Consider the following 19,945-nt stretch of genomic DNA (forward strand, 5'->3'; position numbering starts at 1 on the left):
CCACGTGCATTTTTCATTAGCATGTTGCCTCCCTGTAGTGAATATATTTAGCCTTGGAAGATTAGGTAGCATGAACATCTCTAATTGTGCTAGGCAGGAAATTCTGCAGCTGGGGATTTCATACCTTTGCAGCACCGGGTAAATGTTATCCTTCAGCTTACTTTCAGAGATGGGGGTCTGAATACAGGCCTGGGAGCTAGAACTTCAGCTGATACAGGTGCTCTTAGGCCTTCTCCAGTCTGTGCCTTAGTTTCCCCATCTGTAAATGCAGATAACTCCTTTGAAGTGGTTGGACAGAAGAGCTCATTATTGTTGATTCAGTGACTTCCTGCTCCTCTCTTATGAGCTGGAGTGATTTAACTTTCCTTTAGTAGCAAGGCGGGGTCCTGTCACTCAGGGAGAAAGGCACCATTGCTGTCTAGATCCACAGCATGGGGCTCAGGTCCCCAAGGTGCACAGCCTTGTGACTGTTCCAGGGAGTCCATTCCCTGATTCCTGCTGGCTGGGTGTAGCTCGGCATGGGGGGTTTCTCCTTCCCAGCTCTCTGTGCTGCTAGGTCGGACGCTCTAGCTCGGTCTCTTTTGTGGCTGCCTCATTGTGATGTCTGTTCTCTGTCCCCTGCAGGCGGCGGAGGGAACAGGAAGGGCAAGAGTAAGAAATGGCGCCAGATGCTGCAGTTCCCGCACATCAGCCTGTGTGAAGATTTCCGGCAAGCACTCGGTGAGGAGTAGCTGTTTGTTGGATGTCAAGTGCTGTCCCCTGCCCTGTTTGCATATGGGGCTGGTGGATATACGTGGTTCGCTTCCTTGGGTGACTCTTAGTTGCCTGGCGGGGAGTTGTTCATCCATTGTCCTGCAAGCTCTGCCTAATTGCATTTGTGAGTCTCACTGTGTCATGGGAGAAACTAGGGGCACTGTGGTGTGTATGGGGCACAGATCTGCCAGACGTGGTAAGAGTCTGGGTGCAGAGAAAGGGGGAATGCTGGTAAGTCACGCTTTCTCCAAGCCAGCTGGACACATCCAGCAAGGTCCTCCAGGGTCCTCTAGACCAGTGGCTCTCAACCTTTCCAGACTACTGTACCCCTTTCAGGAGGCTGATTTGTCTTGCATATCCCCCCAAGTTGCATCTCACTTAAAAACTACTTGCTTACAAAATCAGACATAAATACAAAAGTGTCACAGCACACAATTACTGAAAACTGCTGACTTTCTCATTTTTACCATATCATTATAAAATAAATCAATTGGAATATAAATATTGTGCTTACATTGCAATGCACAGTATATAGAGCAGTAGAAACAAGTCATTGTATGAAATTTTAGTTTGTACGGACTTCACTAGTGCTCTTTATGTAACCTATTGTAAAACTAGGCAAACACCTAGATATGTTGATGTACCCTTGGAAGACCTCTGTGTACCCCTGGTTGAGCCACTGCTCTAAACCATTAGAGGTTTCCCCAGAGACAGGAACTTTCTTGTTCATGTAAACATAGCCCAAAGGGTGTCGCTGAGCCCCAGATCACATTTCAGGGCTGCCCCTTACATAGATGGAGAAGTGGGTTCCTATGGCCAAGGTCCATATACTCCCTGGCAAGCTGGGCCTAAATTCTTCACCACCATCCCTGGGGATCTGGTGCAGCAATTTCATTCTGATTACCAGTGGAGCTTTTCAGTGAACTGCAACTGAGATAGTCACAGTGGATACAGTAGCGCTGGGTTATTTGTTCTGATATTCAGTTCAGTTTATTGTATGCTGTCCCCATGTTTTCAGTGCCTGAGGTGCTTCAGGGTTTGGTACTGACATTGCATAACTGCATCATCATAGCCATGGAGGAAGCTGGAGGTTTTGGCAGTTGAGTAGGGGGCAGCTGGAGCTTTGGGCAGTGGAGTTGTTTGACACTGGGATAAAAGCCTTACAGATGAATAGTAGTGAAATAGTGAAGTCACATTTTAAGTTATCACCCGTAAGTTTCAGAGTTAACAGCCAGTTGAGATGAATTATGTAGTTCACCCTCCTGAGCTGTTGTTTCAGGCTGTCTGTGGGCTAGGGCAGATGTCACTGTATCAGGTGCATTCAGGTCACATTAGGAAGGTTCTGTGTAACCAAGAGGCCTGTAAACTTGGGCCATGATTCTGCACTGTGTATGAGCACACTGGATGGTGGTGGCCACAGGGACCTGGGGGTGGTTTCCTCATCCGGAGTGCGAGGCCCCGCCGGAAGTTAGAGCAACAGGGGGCCTACTGTAACTTCCATCCTGTGTGTGAGCTCCAAGCTTCTCCTAGCTCAACTCCATCGCACCCCGTCTCGCCCTGCCCTGTGTGATGCTCTCCTGCCCTTTCCCACACTGGGAATGGAGGGTGCAACTGGTGAGCTTAGAATCAAATTCTCCTGTTTGCCTTTTAAAACAAAAGCTGAGATTTTGGAGCAGCTCTGCCCACATCGCTGAGGATGGTGGCTGCCTTCGTCTCTAGCCTGTTCCGTAGCTATCCCTATGTTTGTTTGCATTTCTGACTGCTCTGCAAACTGAGCAGAACATTTCCTTCAGCTGGCCTTGGTGCTCAGACCTCTCTGTTCAGTGAGCATTACGAGGCATTTTGTTAGCTGTGCATGTCACCTGCTGCTGCGCTGCCTGTTCACGCAGGCTGGCTGTCAAAGTTTAAATGTTCTTTCCACTGTCCTCTGGCACATCTGGCCAAGGCATTGCCCTTGGGTTGCTTGGGAAGACTTGGTTCCTGTCTCCACTGCTGGGTCGTTCCCCCTGCCCCCTCTCCTCCCTTTGCTGGACTCCAGCTTTGTGCTTTGCTGGCTGTAGATCTGTTCCAGATAGAGACTCCTTCTCATTTACAGTTAAAGGACTGAGGTACTGCTGCCCTCCTGGGGAGAGGTGAGGGGTACGCGCAGTCCATGTTCAGGGTGGGTCAGCATGTTTGTTTCCAGCAGTGGTTCCCGTATTTTCCCCTGTCACTAATGGCTTCAAGGCCAGGTGTGGGCATTCTTCTTTCCCTCCCCACACAACCCAAGAGGGTGGACAGGCCCTTCTACATCACTGAGCTAAAAAGGTCACTGCAGAAATCCAGCCTCTCTGCATGCACTGGTCGTGCCAAGGCCTGCAAGAGTGAGGCCTGTGCCGTGCTGGGGCCAGTGAAGGCAGCGAGGGAGTCTCTGACCTTGCCAGGCACCAAACCTTTCACTCCTCATTGGAGTGAGCTCATTTCCCCACAGAGAAGGAAATAGTGGAGTTAGTGAGGCAGCAGTGTGCCCCCCACCCCACCCCACCCGCGCTGGAGCTGTTGTCTCTGAGCTCTGCACCACTCAGGAAGCCGCAGCTTCCTCAGGAGAAACTGCTGCACAGGGGAGGGGAACGCCTACAATATGCCTGCCATGAAGGAGGGCGGGGACCTCTGTCCTAGGGAGTGGCAGGGGATAGGTGCTGAATACAGTGAGATGCATTCTCGCCCTCCCCCCAGTACCTCCCTTAGCGAGGGCGCATGTCCCTTCCAGGCCACTGCACTCACCCCTATAATGTGAGCAGAGTCAGGTCCTTCTGCTCTGCCTGGACTAGGGATAGACCGCAAGGGCAAATGGAGCCCCCCTGCACGCTGGGTGTGGCCACGTGTCCCGGTTCCTGATGGCTGAGTGCGGGCTCTAAAACATTGCTGATGGATGGGGAATAAGCAACGTTTCTAATGGGTCTTGCAGGAATCCGTTCTCAGTCCACCAGTATCTTTACCAATGAGCTGAAAGAAAATATAAAGTCATTGCAGACTCAAAAAGAAATAAAGAAAAAAATTGCAGATGGCCCAAAGATTGATCAGGGCGGTAAATAAAGATGAGGACAGGTCACTGATACTGAGTGATCTGGATTACTTGGTAAGTGGGGCATGAGCAAATGTGTTTTATTATGGCCAGCTGCAAAGTCCTACATCTAGGAATAAAGACCATAGACCGTATTTTATCCTGGAATGCTGTGGCTCTGAAAAGGACTTGGTGGCTGGGGCGGGGGAGGCAGTATGGTAGATAACCAGCTGAACATTATTCCCAGTTTAATGCGATGGCTAAGAGAGCTAACGTGATGCTTGGATGTACAAGCAGGGGAATATCAAGCAGATGTGGAGAGGTCACGTTACCATTCTATACAGCATTAGTGAGACCATTAGTGGAATAGAGTCCAGTTCTGGTGTGTGCACTTTAGGAAGGATGTTGACAAATTGTGAAAGGTTTCTAGAATAGCTACAAGAGCGATCTGAGGTTTGGAAAACCTGCTGTACAGGGAAAGGGTTAAGGAGTTCAATATGTTGAACTTATCAAAGAGAGAGTTGTGGTGACTGGACCATGGACAATAAATCTCTCCATGGGGGAAAGATTTTTGATAGGAGGGCTCTGTAATGTAGAAGACTGAGGCAGACCAAGATCCTATGGCTGGGTATTGAAGTTATCCAGATTAGATTAAGGGACGAAATAAGGCACACACTTCTAACAATGAAGGGACTTGCCTGCTGGAGCAGCTTGACCTAGGCTCATGTCAGGTGGGGTCTCTAACCAGGACTGGATGTCTTTTTACACTCTAGTTCATCTGCAAGTTATGGGCTCCATAGAGGAATCACGGGGCACGATTCTTTGGCCTGTATAAACAGGCGGTCAGAATAGATTGTCGCAGTGAACCCTACTGGCCTGATCTGTGAATTCTCATTGGCTGTGGCTGTGCTGGGCTTTGATTATACCTACGTTTGAGGCAAGTGGCTCACTTCCTCCTTTGCATTTGCAGAGCGGGACTATCGCAGCCTTTGTGAGAAGCAGCCGATTGGGCGTCTGCTCTTCCGGCAGTTCTGTGAGACGCGGCCTGAGCTGTCACGCTGTGTCAGGTTCTTGGATGCTGTGGTAAGCACAGAGCTGTGTGAGAAATTCCTCCAGGACGCTGTGACCCATGTTCGGAGAGTCGGGGGCCAAGGCCCAATTGGCCTAGAGCCCTCAGTCTGTTGCTAAATCTAGGGCTGAGTGTGTGGGGAGACCTGAACCCTTGGCCCTTCCTCCCCTGCCTCAGCATTGTGACTGCTTCTCTGCTTTATGCTGCAACATTTCCCTGGGGAAAGAGTCTGTTAGCTGCTGTTCAGTAAAGGTCTCTGGAAAGATTGGGGCTGTGCCCTGAGGCTGGGGGGCAGTGTGCAGAAGCCCCATGTGCCAGTAATGGGGAGAGGGGGATTATTGATGGCGGGTGGATCATTCATGCTGTTCTGTGGCATGCCCTCTGCACGCACTTCCTGCATGTCTCCATGCCCAGCAGGGGGACTCCTACCAGCCTCATTTTCTCTGTACAGGCAGAGTATGAAGTGACTCCAGATGAGAAGCGGAAGGAGTGTGGGCAGCACCTGATTGACAGCTACCTAAACCCCAAGGTAAGTGACCTGAGCAGGCTGCTCTAGAGGCTGAGCTGCTGGCTCCATGCTGGCATGTATAAGAGGGACGCTTGGGAAGCAGGTGGCCGCATAAGCACCCAGGTGCTCACTGCGTGCTCGGGAAAGAGCACCAGCCACCCCCAATGCAGGGCATCCCCTTACAGTCAGGGAGGAGGGAGCAGAGTCCCTCCCCCTACCCCAGGAACAAATGTGCCTGAGCTCTAAGTGTCCTGCGGGCAAGCCGAGACCTGTGCTGGGTTCCTGTGGATTCCATTCCCCTGGCTGTAGCCCATGGAGGACCCTGGGGCTCAGCTTCCTGTGTCTGACTCAGCCCCTCCTTTCCCAGAGTGCGGATCATGTGCCTGAAGTTCCCTTGCCGCTAGTGAGCACTTGTTCTGAGAGGCTGGAGCAGGAGCCATGCAAGGAGCTCTTCAAGGAATCAACCAAGTAAGTTGGGGAGGGGCCCCGGGGCCTGGCTAGAGGTTACATTGGATAGTGTAAATATTCCCAGGGGAACGGACATTACAGGTAATTGGCTGAGTCCAGTGTGGCCATCAACATATGCCCTTTGCAGGAGCAATTTGGGTTGCTCCTGGGATTTGAGTCTTGTTAGCTATCCATGCTAGGGAGTGGGATTTGCATTTGCAATGAGCAGGCTGAGTCTAGCCAGCACTGATGGGGGAAGGAAGTGTGAGTGCAGGCCAGCTTTTGCGTTTCCTGCATTTCAGGGGTCCCTGAAGGCCAAAAGGTGGTGCAGGAATCTCTGTTCTCTTGTGTTCTCTGTCTTTACTGGTGTTCGAGTCACCATCCTGCGTGGATCCTGTCCTATTGCCTATGGCCAGCCCTGGACTTGCTGGCCTCCTGCTTGTGGCTTTCGTTGGGCTCTCCAGCGCATCTCTTTAGGCTGAGATTGGGACAGACCAAGTGTCAAAAGTTCTGCTTGCCTAACGCTGTCTGCATCTGGATGTGGCTGTTGTGAAGACATGGTAGAAACTGTGAGTCCAGGGGACTCCAGGAGGTGGGGTGTGCAGGGGCCTGAGGCCTGCTTGCTTGAGGGGAACCGCAGTGATGGTGCCTGGAGTTCTGTACCGTGTAAGTATGTAAAGGAAACTGTTCAGCAGGCCAGTCCTTCTCCCCCTCCTCCATCATGCTGTCCAACTCAGACATTGCCTGACTGAATACTGGGCCTAGCAGCAGGTGCTCCCGCTGCCTTTATGGAACATAACCAATGGCGTTGTGTGAACAAGGAGTCTCCAGTCTGGGCCCTGCCATCTCTTGGCAGCCCCTGAAAAGGGAAGAGCCCATCTGCTGCTCTTGATGTCATCTGCATTCCAGACACTTTCTGCAGGGCTCATCGCTCTGTGGGCTGGCCTTGGCACTAGCCTCAGGAGCCAGTAATGGTTCAGACAGGTTCCCAGTGTGGCCTGTTGTGGACCCTGCTCCGATCTCCCCGCCTGCACATAGCAACGGTGCCTCAGCAGCTGATTACAATGTCTGGGCATGGGCCTTCTGCAGGGGGCTCCGTTGTTAAGGACTCTCTCTCAAGGGGCAGACTGTACCACATCCTCCTCGTGTGCATGGCACAGCCAGCACCTGCTCACAGGGGCCATGCTTGGATCTGAGCAGTGCCAGCCCAGCTCCGTAAACTGCTTTCCCCACAGGACGATGTTATCCCCAGTGTCTGCTTCCTCTTCCTGCAGTGGCTGCAGATTACTGAATGTCAGGACCAAAGGGCTGGAGTTTGTGGGAAAGAGCTCTCCTGGGGTGCTGGTGGGTGCTTGGGGTAATGCCTGGCTGCCCTGCTAGGAGGGGGCAAGGGTCTCATTTGTCTTGGGTGCAGCTGTGGGGAAGGCCAGCTACTGCTTAGATCAGAGGGGTCTTGGGCCAAAGTCTGGGCTGGCAAGCTGCTCCATCCTTCGGAAAGCATTTACAGTGTCCTCCTGCCCAGGAAGCATAACTGACTGGCTGCCCCTCTCTCCCAGGCTCATCCATGACTATCTGAGCGTGGCTCCCTTTGCCGATTACCTCGACAGCATCTACTTCAACCGCTTCCTGCAGTGGAAATGGATGGAAAGGTAACTCTGTCCCTGCTTCTCTTGGGGGCACTGCAGCCCAGGGGCCCTGCAGGCTCGGGGCTAGGAGGTGCTGCTCGAAGGGAACCTGCAGCCCTTCCTTGAGTTCTGGCCGAAGCCAATCAAGTGGGAGCAGATGTTCTGTTACCTCACATCAGCTCAGGGTGCTGTCCTCCTCAGCACCCACGGAGCCCTTTCCCAGCTTTAATTAAGGCAGCAATAGGGCCCTGCTTTCCCTGTGACTGCAGAGCCAGGGTTCGCCCTCTGAGTTCCTGACTCCGTCAGCTAGCTGAGGCCAGGTGTGCCTGCTGCACCAGGGAGGGTGGGGGACTTGTTCCATGCAGCCGGGTACCTCACTGCTCCCCCTCCCATCTCATGCCAGCCTCTTCTGCTTTGTTCACAGGCAGCCAGTGACTAAAAACACTTTCCGCCAGTATCGTGTGCTGGGAAAGGGAGGCTTTGGTGAGGTGAGTGGCCTTCATGCTCTCCTGCCTTTGAGTATGAGGGAGATTCAGGGGCCAAACCTTTGTCCTGCCAAAGGGCCCCACCTGCCCCTGACAATGGGACTGGGCCTTGCTTTCTGACCCAGTCCCCAGGAAAGTCTCACTTGCTGGGTACTCTCTGCTTTTGCTCTTGATCCCCTTTTCTGGAGCTGGGAGAGCACCTTATGTTGGACACTACAGCTGCGTCTGGAGAGGAGAGAGGGGCTGGCATGGTGTGTGTTCAGGACAGGCGGTGCTGGGGGAACACTTATCACCCTGCCACTGCTTGGGCAGAGGACCAATATCATTATCTCCCATCTTACAGATGGGGAAACTGAGGCACACACCTGGGATTCTCCTGAGTCGGTGGCAGAGCCAGGATTAGAACACAGGACTTCCTGACTCTCAGCCCCTTGCTTATGCTGTTGGGTTACACCTCTCTCTTGGGCTGTAACTCCCTCAAGCATCCCCTCCATGGTGGCCAGTGGGCTGCAGGACTTGTGTCCAGGCTTCACTGCCATGTGCTCGCAAGGGGACAGCTCAAAGTTGGTAGAAGTAGATAACCAGAAGAGTCAGATGGGCAGGCCACACTGGCCAATGATCAGAGACCAGCAGGCCAGGGAGAACCATATAAGCCCCACACCAGGAAAAGAGTTGGTCTGGTGGCTTGCTTGGCTGGCAGACCCAGAAGTGCATGGCACTAATATTAGCAGTTTGGATGGGGTGGAGTCTGATCCCTGAGCCTGCACCAGCTGGGTTCAGGGGCAGGGTTTGGCCTGCAAGCTGAGCCTGCTGGCTTCCTCCAGGTGTGTGCATGCCAGGTGCGAGCCACCGGGAAGATGTATGCCTGCAAGAAGCTGGAGAAGAAGCGGATCAAAAAGCGGAAGGGGGAGTCCATGGCCCTGAACGAGAAGCAGATCCTGGAAAAAGTGAACAGTAGGTTTGTAGTAAGTACATAGGAATTGCTTTAACTTTGCATTAAGGGGCTGAGAGGCAGCTGACCCACCTGTGGCCCATACTCTGCACTGCAGTGGGGCTGCACAAGGAGCCTGTGTGGGTCCTAGTGCTGCATTTCCCCAGTGCTGGACTGTAAATGTGCCATCTCCCTGGCTGGGCATGAGATGACATGGCAGCAGTGCTCTGAGGAGGGTGCAGGCCTTGCTCGGGGGAACCCAGGTGGCTGGTTTTCGACCGAAACGCAGTCAAAGAGGGACCCTGGCGACTCTGGTCAGCACCGGTGATTGGGCTGTTAAAAGTCTGGTTCGCTGTGTAGCGGGGCTAAGGCAGGCTCCCTGCCTGCCCTGGCTCTGCGTGGCTCCCAGAAGCGGTGACCTGTCCAGCCCCTAGGCTCAGGGGTGATCAGGGAAGCTTCACTTGCTGTCCACAGCTCCCACTGGCCAGGAACCATGGCCACTGGGAGCTGTGGGGGAAGAGGCAGCGCACAGAGCCCCTTCCGCCTAGGGGCCGGAAATGCTGGCTGCTTTGAGGAGCAGTGTGGAGCCAGGGCAGGAGGGAGCCTGCCTTAGCCCCACTGCACTGTCAACTGGGAGCTGTCTGAGGTAAGCACTGCCGCCTGGCTGGAGCATGCACCCTGAACCCTCTCCTGCATCCCAATCCTATGCCTCAGGTCGGAAACCCCTTTCCCCCTCCCATACCCAAACTCCCTCTCGGAGCCTGAATCCCCACCCCTGGCCGGAGCCCAGACCCCCTCCCATACCTTAACCCCCAATCCTGAGCCCGCTCCTGCACTCCAAAACCCTTACCCCCTCCTGTACCCCTGCCCCAGCCCGGTGAATGTGAGTGAGGGTGGGGGAGAGTGAGTGATGGATTGAGTGGGGAGGGCTCAGAGAAGGGGTGGGGCAGGATTTTCTGTGATTAGAAAGTTGGCAACCCTAGACAATCCAGAGGACCCGCTGATCTTCACTCCACTGCTGTGGGCCCGGATAACAGAATTCAGCCCTGTTTGCTGAACAGGGCACAGTGATGGAGCTCCCCCTAGAGGCTGGATGGTGTCACAGCGTTAGTCTGCAGAAGGAAAAGGAGGACTCGTGGCACCTTAGAGACTAACCAATTTATTTGAGCATAAGCTTTCGTGAGCTACAGCTATAAGGGAAAGCTTGGCCTATGCAGAAGGCAAGCTGCAACCAGCCCCACCTCTGACCTGCTGCAGCTCGATGGGGTTGTGTGGCAGAGATCTACTGAGCAATTGTGGCACACTATCCTGTGCCTGGTGGAGCAGGCAATGCATAGGGTGGGGGCTGCTGCTTCCAGCTGTAGGGAGGTGTTGGCCACATGGCACTGAGCGGTGTGACAGTTCCCACCAGATAGAACTTTGGGGTGAGGGCCCTGCATGAAATGCTTCCACCCAGCTGCTTCCTGTCCAGGTGTCTTGCTGTCCTAGCTGGACAGCAGCTTTGGTTCTGATCTCTTCCCTGGAGACTTCCTAGCTCCTTGCACAGACAATGCAGCCAGTTCCCTTTCAGTGTGCAGTGAAGAGGGAATCTCCTGTGAGCTGGGGATCTGCCTGGCTGGACCCACTAGCTGCTGCCGCATGGTAGACTTGGATTTGAATGGTTTTCCTCTCTGCAGTGTCTGCCCTGGCTGGTTGAGGGCTTCACAGCTGGAAGGCAGGTGAAGCCAGAAAAATGGGAGGGGTGCAAAAGCCCCCTCCCAAGAGATAATCCCCAATGTGTCTGATAGGTGATGGGGATAGGAAACAGTTCTAACCTTGCCACCCAGGCAGCTGTGTCCAAGGCTGGCTGGCTGCCTGGGTGGGCCTGGTGCCTGCCAGGGCCTCTATCTGCAGCAGCTCTGTTGTCTTCTAACAGCTTTTCTGCTCTGTCTTGCAGGTGAGCTTAGCCTATGCATACGAGACTAAAGATGCCCTCTGCCTGGTACTGACCCTCATGAATGGAGGGGACCTCAAGTTTCACATCTACCATATGGGTGAGGCTGGCTTTGAGGAGCCTCGGGCTGTGTTCTACGCAGCTGAGATCTGCTGCGGCCTGGAGGACCTGCACCGGGAGAGGATAGCGTACAGGTGAGTGAGCTTTCCTGTGATGGTGGTGGGAGTAGAGGCTCACAGTTACACAATATGCCCTTTAGTGGGGCTGGTTCTTTCACTAGCTGCAAAGGCAAGAGGGCTCCGGGGAGCTCTGCCTCTCCCAGCTAGTCCCCTCCCAATCCTCCATGAGGGTCACCCTGGAACCCAAGTTAAAGGGAGCGGGGAAGGCCTTAGAGGAAAGGCTGGCTGTAAGCCTGCTCTGGATGGGTTTGGATGAGTTCTCTACAAGAGAAGAGGGAAGCAGCCCAGTGGTTTTTCACTTCCGCTCTTTTCATGAGGCTTGGAGTCTGAGCTGTCAGCCACAGGGTGAACAGGAGCTGTGCTGGGCTCGCCTGGTGATGGGGATGTGACTGTAGGAAGGCTGCACTCCTTGCCTGAGGGGTAGGAGTTGCATCCCATCTGCTCATGAGATGCAATATCTGTGCTTTGCACTAGGCTTGTACAGACAGTCAGACTGAAGTAGCAGGCACTGCCCTGGTGGGATGTTGCCTGTAGGACTGTCCCAGGCTGAGCTGAGGGTTTTGCTGCTCCAGGGCATGTCTAATGGAATCTGCTCTCTCCCACTCTAGGGATTTGAAGCCAGAGAACATCTTGCTGGATGACCATGGTGAGTCGAGGGCTGCAGGTGGGAGAGGAGCCAGGAGTGTGTGGCGGTGCTCTGGCCCTGTGCCTGGACTGTGGGAGCCTCTCTCATTTCCTTGTGTGAATCAGGGCTACTTTGTGCTTACCAGTAGCCATGGCCTAGCCAGTCAGCTCGTGAGCTCCTAATGGTGTTATTCCCATATTCAGGTCACATCCGTATTTCAGATCTGGGGCTGGCTGTGCACGTGCCTGAGGGCCAGACGATCAAAGGCCGCGTGGGGACAGTTGGTTACATGGGTGAGTATCTCCTGCGACAGGAAATCTGGAGGCTATGTGCCCTGATTTCCAGATTTGAAATGTGTTCAATTTGCATAATACCTCCCTCTTCCAAAGTTTGCCCTGCCCCCCACAATGTCCTTTCTGACCATAGAGACCCTGCCTAAATTATGGCCTCCAACAACCTGCCTTTGGCCACAGAGAAATGGCTAGAGTGACTGCCTATACCAGTGGCTCTCAACCTTTCCAGACTCCTGTCCCCTTTCAGGAGGCTGACTTGTCTTGCACACCCCCAAGTTACATCTCACTTAAAAACTACTTGCTTACAAAATCAGACATAGAAATACAAAAGTGTCACAGCACACTTACTGAAAATGACCAACTTTCTCATTGTTACCATATCATTATAAAATAAATCTACTGGAATATAAATATTGCACTTACATGTCAGTGTACGGTATACAGAGCAGTATAAACAAGTCATTGTCTGTGTGAAATTTTAGTTTGTACTGATTTTGCTAGAGCTTTTTATGTAACCCGTTGTAAAACTAGGCAAATCTCTAGATGAGATGATGTACCCCTGGAAGACCTCTGCATACCCCCAGGGTACATGTACCCTTGGTTGAGAACCATTGGCCTATACAGTGTCACTCTATTCATCACCCTGGGCTGCATTCTAGCCAGAGCTCCATGACTGGGAACAGACTGGGGGCTTTGCTTTAGAGGTAGGTGTCTGTGGACAGAGCCCTGGAAGACCCTTGGAATCTCTGATTTAGAATCCTAGCCGTCCTTAAGGATTGCGTAACCATGGGGACATGGTGCTTTGCGCACACAGCTCCCCTATGCTCCCAATGAAAACAGGAGACAGAAGCAGGGGTGCCCAAAACTAGGAGTCTACTGACAGATCATAACAGCTCTGGTATCCTCAGCTGGGTTCAGTGAGGGGATGGCTGACTGAAAATTAGACTGGAGACCTTGGAGCAGAACACTGTAGGCACTGATTCTACATCCCTCCTGTGACCCAAGGTGCCTAGTGTGGCCCACACTGAAAATGCCAAAGTCGGCGCAGGTTGCAAGAACAAGAGCAGATTCTCCCAAAACTAGTGGTTAATACTGTAGTTAGATTCACCAATCGGTCACAAACTGTGCTTCTGATCCCCAACACTGGTTATCAAGAAGCCAAAAAAAAAAACCACACAGCCCCCTTTATTGCATTCCAGTCTCTGGCTCCTAATCAGCAAATAGGTCCAGTAAAGTGAGAAGTTATTTAAAACTCCATTCATTGTACAAAATGTTCTTCTGATCCCCAGAGGGCCAGCCACATTCCGAGATCAGTACTAGTTTGGATCTGACCCAAAATACCACGCTGCCAGCCAATCCCTTAGTATCTAAAACTAAAGATTTATAATAAAAGAAAGGAAAGAAATGGTTGAAGCTCTCTTCTAACAACTATCAGATACATACATATGACTTCAGAGTCTATATATCGGGTTCATAGCCACATTGGTGAGTTTGCTGGCTTGTAAAGTCCCTCTGGAACACACCCAAAGCTTGGATGGGTCTATCAGTCCTTTGTTCAAAGCTTCAGTTTGTAGAGAAGTTACTCCAGAGGTGAGAAGCAGGATTGAAGACAAAATGGAGAAGATGCAGCTGCCTTTTATATCCTTTGCCATGTGGCTTGTACATCCTTTGGCCCAGACACAAGCTCCCAGCACATGGGCATGGAAAAGCTTTTGGAGTCTTCTGTCCATAGGCATGTCCCTACATGTCCTGCTGACTCATAGGTATAGGCCCTGGCTTCTCTCAGTGGATTCATTGTACAGCTGACTGCCCTTGGTGGGCCATCCAACAGGCTAGATAGTGCTGATGTCAAGTTGCCTAGGGGTGTCACCCAGAGACACAGCACAGGTTTGAGATGTAGGTGTATGTCACACACTTATAACTCATGATACAAAGATACAGACCTATAAACAAGATTATCATACCTAGCAAATCATAGCCATGTAAGGTCTCAGTGGAAAAGTTATCTGGTAAGATTCATTGTCATATATAATATGGGTATCTTCTAGTCTAAGCAGTCACCCATATTCCATACAGCGTCCCACCTACTAAAGGCGATGGTAACATATAGCAGTTGAGCAGTGGCACACAGCCATGGGGGGCAGGTGGGCCCCCCCTTTGGGGAGGCGAGCCCCCGGCTCCACCCACTCCCTCCCCATGGTCAGAGCCCACAGACAGACAGACACACACACACAAGCCCCTCCCCCATCCGGAGTAGCCCTGAGCTCTCCCCCGGACTGGGCTGGAGGAGCCCTGGGCTGCCCTGAGCGCTCCGCACCGGGGCGGGAGGAGTCCTGGGCTGCCCGGAGCCCTGAGCGCTCCCCACCGGGGCGGGAGGAGCTCCCTGTGCCTCCCCTTCCTGGCCCCAGCCTTCTGGGTCTGTTGGAAGACGCGTTTGATGTGTCCCATGCAGGGTCCGGGGCGGCTGAGGAGGCAGTATGTGCTGCCTCAGCCGCCCCGGAACCTGCATGGGGCATAATAAAGCAAACCCTGCCACAAGCATTCGGCAGCCGTGCTGGGGGAGGCAGAGCCTCCCCTGGCCTATTGGACCCGCAGCCCAGGCATGCTGAGCGCAGCCCGCCCCAGGTCTCCCACAGCAGATCCCTGCCTAGACAGCTGTGGCTGCACAGCCTTAGGGCTGGACAGGTCTCTCATTTTTGACTGGTCACAAAAATCACCCTTTCCATCTCGTGGCTATTCCTCTTTCCCGAGAGTCCTCCCAGACACAGGCAAGGCTGGGGCTGTGCCCACCCCTGACCATGCCACTCATTCTCAGAATCTGCCAGTGCCACAGAGCAAGCCAGCTCCCTAGCTGTGGCTCCGGGACGTACCCATGAGGGCTGGAACAATGTGTATAGTGGGGGTGCAGAGAGCCACTGAACCAAACTGTGAACCCTGTATGTGATGGAAACCGCTTCCAGCCAGGGGTGCCATAGCCCTAGTTCCAGCACCTATGGACTGACCTGATAGTTCCAGGGGAGAAGAGCTGGGGAATTGCTAAGAGGTGGAGGAGGCTAGAAGCTGACAGCCTGGAAGGAGCCCTTGCCCAGCTCTCCTGCCTGAGCCATTCCCAGCCCTTCTCTGACTAGGCTAGATTCACCCTCTGCCCTCGTGGGTCGTGTTCCATCCTCATGTTGCACTCGTTTGCCCCACTCCCTTGCAGCTCCCGAAGTAGTGAAGAATGAGCGCTACACATTCAGTCCCGACTGGTGGGCTCTGGGCTGCCTTGTCTATGAGATGATCGAGGGCCAATCTCCCTTCCAGCAAAGGAAGAAGAAGATCAAGCGGGAGGAAGTGGAGCGGCTGGTGAAGGATGTACAGGAGGAGTACTCGGAGAAGTTCTCGTCTGGCGCTCGCTCCCTCTGCTCCATGGTACCAATGCCTGAGTCCATGGGTGCCCAGGGCGTCCATGGGTTTTCCAGAGCTGGAGCACGCACAGAAAAAAAATAGTGGGAGCTCAGCACCAACCAGCCACAGCAGTTCGGCAGCCTGAGGAGGAGTTTGTGGGAGGGTGGAGAGCAGCGCGGGGGCAAGGCGAGGGCAGGAAGAGATGGAGTGGGGGTAGGGATTTGGGGGAGGGGGTGGTGGAAGCAGGGCCTTGGGTGGAGCACCCCGGGGAAAAATAAGTCCACGCCTATGTCTGAGTTCCTCCCTTGCCCTGCAGATGCCAGAGCGGCAGTGTCCAGGCTCGCTGTCCTTCGCTCAGCTAACGCTGCTCACGTACCTTTGGTCCCAGCCAAGTCGGCTGGGGATGAGGCTGCAGGCACAGCCTGCTGCTTGAACTTGGTGGGGGATGGGGGGGAGTTGCATCCTGGCATCCAAAAACAAGGCCTGTGGAGTGGCTGCAGGGTGCACTGACTCCCCCTAGCACCTGCCTGGCTGGAGAGCCTGCCCTCTGAGAGGCCATTCAGAAGCCCAACCTAAATTCGACCTCAGCTCCTAGTGTAGACCAAGGCTAGGTGCTGCTGTTCCATGTATCTTCTTCCCCAGGCTTCTGTGGAAGGGTCCTGCCCTCTGCCTGCAGTTCTCACCCTGCTGTGCTGTGTTGCAGCTGCTGTGCAAAGACCCTGGGGAGCGGCTGGGGTGTCGAGGAGCTGGAGCCCAGGAAGTGAAGGAGCATCCTCTTTTCAGACACCTGAACTTCAAGAGGCTGGAAGCAGGCATGCTGGACCCCCCCTTCAAACCAGACGTAAGTGTTGTTCCTGGGCAGATCAGAAGCCATGGCCCTGTGGGGAGGAGCTCTGCTCCCACATTACCTCTCTGTCCCATTTGTGCGGATCTTTTCCCAGGTGAGCAGGGGCCCTGTAGCTACTTACTAACGAGGGGGTCCCCCTGCTCCCCATTCTGGTTGGGGTGTTTCTGGAGCAGCTGCCCCAGCCTCCCCAATGTGAGGGATGCTGTTGGAATGGGTGGCATAGGTGGGAAGGGAACTGCCTGGCAAATGGTGGGAGTTCTGACAGGGCCCATGGGGCTCGGCTCCGCTGCTTTGTGACTGCTGCCTCTGCTTCTCTCCCAGCCCCAGGCCATCTACTGCAAGGACGTGCTGGACATTGAGCAGTTCTCCACAGTAAAGGGAGTGGAGCTGGAGCCCACAGACAATGACTTCTACCAGAAGTTTGCTACAGGGAGTGTGCCCATCCCGTGGCAGAACGAGGTAGGGGGGGGGTTCATGCACAAAGGGCGCCTGCACGGCAGGGAGGGCTGCCTCCCATAGCACAGCACTTGACTAGGTCCAGGCCTTGGAGAAGGGGCCAACAGAGCCCAGTGACCCTGCTCCTCCGTGCAGTGACTGAGTGAAGGGTTCTTGGCAGTCTCTTGTGCCCTGTGTGATCAGCCTTCAGTGGGGTAGGTAGGGGCTTTTCTGGGCTGTTCCGGTCAGCGGGTCTCCAGCGCCCAGGGTCCTGTCTGCTGAGGCAGGTGGGTGAGTGTCTCATGCTGCAGTCATCTCCTTTCTCTCCTAGATGATTGAGAGTGAGTGTTTCAAGGAGCTGAATGTCTTTAGCCTGGATGGCACAGTGCCCCCTGACCTGGACTGGAAAGGACAGCCTTCTCCACAGCCCAAAAAGGGTTTGCTACAGCGCCTCTTCAGTAGACAGGTAAACCCCCAAGTGGGGAGCGGGCCCTCTGGGGATGGCACCCACCTTCCCTCTGCACTGAGACTGCCAGGACACTCTCCCCCGCTCCCCCACCCAGCAGAGTCAATGGCAGGAGCCAGACGCTAGGGGGCACCAGAGGCGCAACGTCTCCCACGGGGTCACCAGCATGATGGGGCCAGTTTCCAGGGCAGCCGCACTCCTCTGGAGTGCCAGGGGAGTGCCTCTCCTGGGCATTCAGAGCCCGGCAGGTCCTCTGGCCTCCCTGCCCTGTTCCCTAAGGGCTGGAGCCCTCCGCTGTGTCCACCGGTGCCTGAGCGCACTCGCCTTTCCCTGGATTTTCAGGCCTGCAGTTGATGGAGCTTTGTCCCCCTCAGGAGTTAACCAGCCCTGACATCTCCAAGTAAGCTACTGCCCTGCACAGATATCCCTGTAGTGCGCACGGCCTGATGGTGGGGTGGGGAGACTTGTACTCCTGCAGACCTCCTGATCGTGTCGGCTCGTGCTGGGCTTGCGTTTCGCTAGGGGACTGCCCAGGAAATGGTGAACTGGTCTGGCTGGGGTCCAGCCCTATCTCTTCTCTGCTGAGCCCCGTTCTTCCCTTGTTTCCCCTCTTGATCCATGCTCCCTGGTCTGAGAACGATACGTGTCTGTAGCATAGAGACTTGTTGCTTCCCTCTGCAAGAGGTGGCTCTGTACCTCCAGTCCTCTGAGACTGGCTCTGTCCTCGCATGATCCTGTGCACCTAGCCCTATGACATCTGTAAAGACAATGCCAGCTGCAGCCAACTGCACTGTTGCCAAGTAATCTCCAACCCTAGGTCAGGGCAGTTCAGCTCATTTGAGGCCCTACTTTAGATCTGCTCGTGTGGACACAACCACTCAAACCCCTGGATCGGGGAAATTATATGGCGGGCCATAAATGCTTACAAAATTGCGGGTTGGGGAGAGGGCTCCAGCTGGGGGAGTGGGCTGTGGGATGGGGCCAGAAATGAGGAGTTCAGGATGCGGGAGGGGGCTCTGAGCTGGGGCAGGGGGTTGGGGTGAGGACTCCAACTGGGGTACGGGCTCTGGGCTGGGGCAGGGGATGAGGGGTTGGGGGTGCAGGAGGGTGCTCCGGGCTGGGACCAAGGGGTTCGGAGGGCAGGAGAGGGATCACGGCTGGGGCAGGGGGTTGTGGTGTGGGAGGGGGTCAGGAGTGTAGGCTCCAGGTGGTGCTTACCGGAAGCAGCAGCATGTCCCCACTCCGGATCCTACACGGAGGCACAGACAGGTGGCTCGGCGAGCTGCCCCGTCCTCAGGCACCATCCCTGCAGCTCCCGTTACCCATCGTTTCCAGCCAAAGGGAACTGTAGGGGCGGTGTTTGGGGCGGGGGGAACATGTGAAGCCCCCTGGCTGCCCCTACCCAGAGGGGGGACATGCCACTGCTTCTGGGAGCCATGTGGAGCCACAGCACGCTCAGAGCAGGGAAAGCCCCCAGCTGGAGTGCCGGAGCAGGGAAAGCCCGGACCCCACTCCCCAATGGGAGATCGAGGGCTGGATTAAAACCTCTGAAGGGCTGGATGTGGCCCCCGGGCCGTAGTTTGCGCACCCCTGCCCTGAACCTGTGGCTTTCCCATGCTCTCCAGGTAGTCTGCACAAGCCATCAAACGTCACTTCCTGGGTTTTGCCTTTATTGGAAACTTGAATAAAAGCAGGCTTTTCCCATAAGCCTGGCTTGTCCTCAGGCTTCCTTCAGAGCCTCTCTGTGTGCCTTGTTTGCTCCAGGCTCTGGGGGACACCCCTTCTGATCTGAGGGGATGGGAAGGGGAAATTATGAGGCAGCAGGACTCGGGCCCCTGCGTGTATCTCTGCTACCAGAGTAGATCAACAAGAGCCTTCATCCCTCCAGAGGGTGGGAGATTGTCCGGCTCCTGCTGGAGACACACACGCCCTCCCTGTGCAGCTCCAGCCTATCTGCATGATGCTATCTATGCTGTGCTGGAGGATGACAAACTCTGTCTCCACCCCGTTCGTTAGCTCTTACCTGCATGTGGCAGCAGTGCCCAAAGGCTGTGCATGCATTGTGCTGGGTGCTGCCAGAGAGACAAGGACGCTGCCCTGAAGAGCTCAGTCTGGTCTGAAACACACGCCAAGCATGTGACAGATGGGGACGGGCTGGGCTGGGGTGTGGTGCCCTGCAGTCCTAGGGATGGTGGGTGTTTCTAACTGCACTGGAATGCCCAATCCCCTCTCCTGCCTATGTTGGCATTGCAGCAGGAGTGGGGGGCAAGGCCTTGCAGACCAGCTCAGGAAGGGTGTCGCATGCAGAAGGGGGCAGTGGAGAAGGTGGAGAGGAGCAAGTGGAAGGGGGCAAGGTAGCAAACCTGACAAGGGGATGACACCAGAGAGAAGGCCAGATGGGCATGGAGGAGCAGAGGGAGGCAGGGCCTGGATGGGTGAGGACAAGAAACTTGAAGTGCGTGTTGTGCAGGGCCAGGGGAGGGGCACAGTCAAAGCCCCAGGTCAGAGAGCTGATCTTGAATGGGTTGGAGGGGCTACCATGAAAGCTGGGAAGGGAGCGTCACTGATGGAGGTGCCCAGGGACTGGACCAGTTGCTTTGGGAGGTGGAGGGGAGGAAAAAGTGGTCGGGTCAGATCTATCTGTGTAGTTGGGGTCAGGGTCTGAGTTGTGTGCCCCCATCCCAGGCGGAAGGACTCAGTGCACAGACTTCTGAGTGTCATCCTGCCAGGCCGAGTCCTCAGCGTTAATGAGACTCCCAGCATGGCTCAGCCTGCAGCAGGCAGAGATGCTGCTTGGTGCACAGCTCTTGGGTGCCAGTGGGCGCAGAACCACTGCAGACTTCTCTCTCTGCATGTTCTCTGGCATGGAGTAGCCTCGGTTTGTATCCAGGGACAGGCATAGCCCATGCTGCTGCCACT

At 54.7% G+C, this 19,945-nt stretch overlaps 1 protein-coding gene across 3 annotated transcripts in view; it reads left to right on the forward strand.

The window, feature by feature from the left end:
• GRK6 (G protein-coupled receptor kinase 6) overlaps window positions 1–19,945 on the forward strand; it is a 34,848-nt gene that overhangs the window by 8,012 nt on the left and 6,891 nt on the right. For 2 of the 3 annotated variants that reach the window (XM_073355079.1, XM_073355078.1), the window contains exons 2-15: window positions 625–720; window positions 4,767–4,879; window positions 5,317–5,394; window positions 5,741–5,841; window positions 7,377–7,469; window positions 7,870–7,933; window positions 8,755–8,895; window positions 10,798–10,988; window positions 11,582–11,619; window positions 11,802–11,891; window positions 15,094–15,302; window positions 15,982–16,119; window positions 16,447–16,584; window positions 16,892–17,026. In XM_073355079.1, coding sequence (XP_073211180.1) covers window positions 625–720; window positions 4,767–4,879; window positions 5,317–5,394; window positions 5,741–5,841; window positions 7,377–7,469; window positions 7,870–7,933; window positions 8,755–8,895; window positions 10,798–10,988; window positions 11,582–11,619; window positions 11,802–11,891; window positions 15,094–15,302; window positions 15,982–16,119; window positions 16,447–16,584; window positions 16,892–17,026 — 1,625 coding nt within the window. Of the gene's footprint in view, window positions 1–624; window positions 721–4,766; window positions 4,880–5,279; window positions 5,395–5,740; window positions 5,842–7,376; window positions 7,470–7,869; window positions 7,934–8,754; window positions 8,896–10,797; window positions 10,989–11,581; window positions 11,620–11,801; window positions 11,892–15,093; window positions 15,303–15,981; window positions 16,120–16,446; window positions 16,585–16,891; window positions 17,027–19,945 lie in introns of those variants that run through there. The other variant, XM_073355080.1, reaches the window with a different exon arrangement.

Source organism: Lepidochelys kempii, chromosome 8 (genome assembly GCF_965140285.1).
Source record: "Lepidochelys kempii isolate rLepKem1 chromosome 8, rLepKem1.hap1, whole genome shotgun sequence".
NCBI classification, from domain to species: domain Eukaryota; kingdom Metazoa; phylum Chordata; order Testudines; family Cheloniidae; genus Lepidochelys; species Lepidochelys kempii.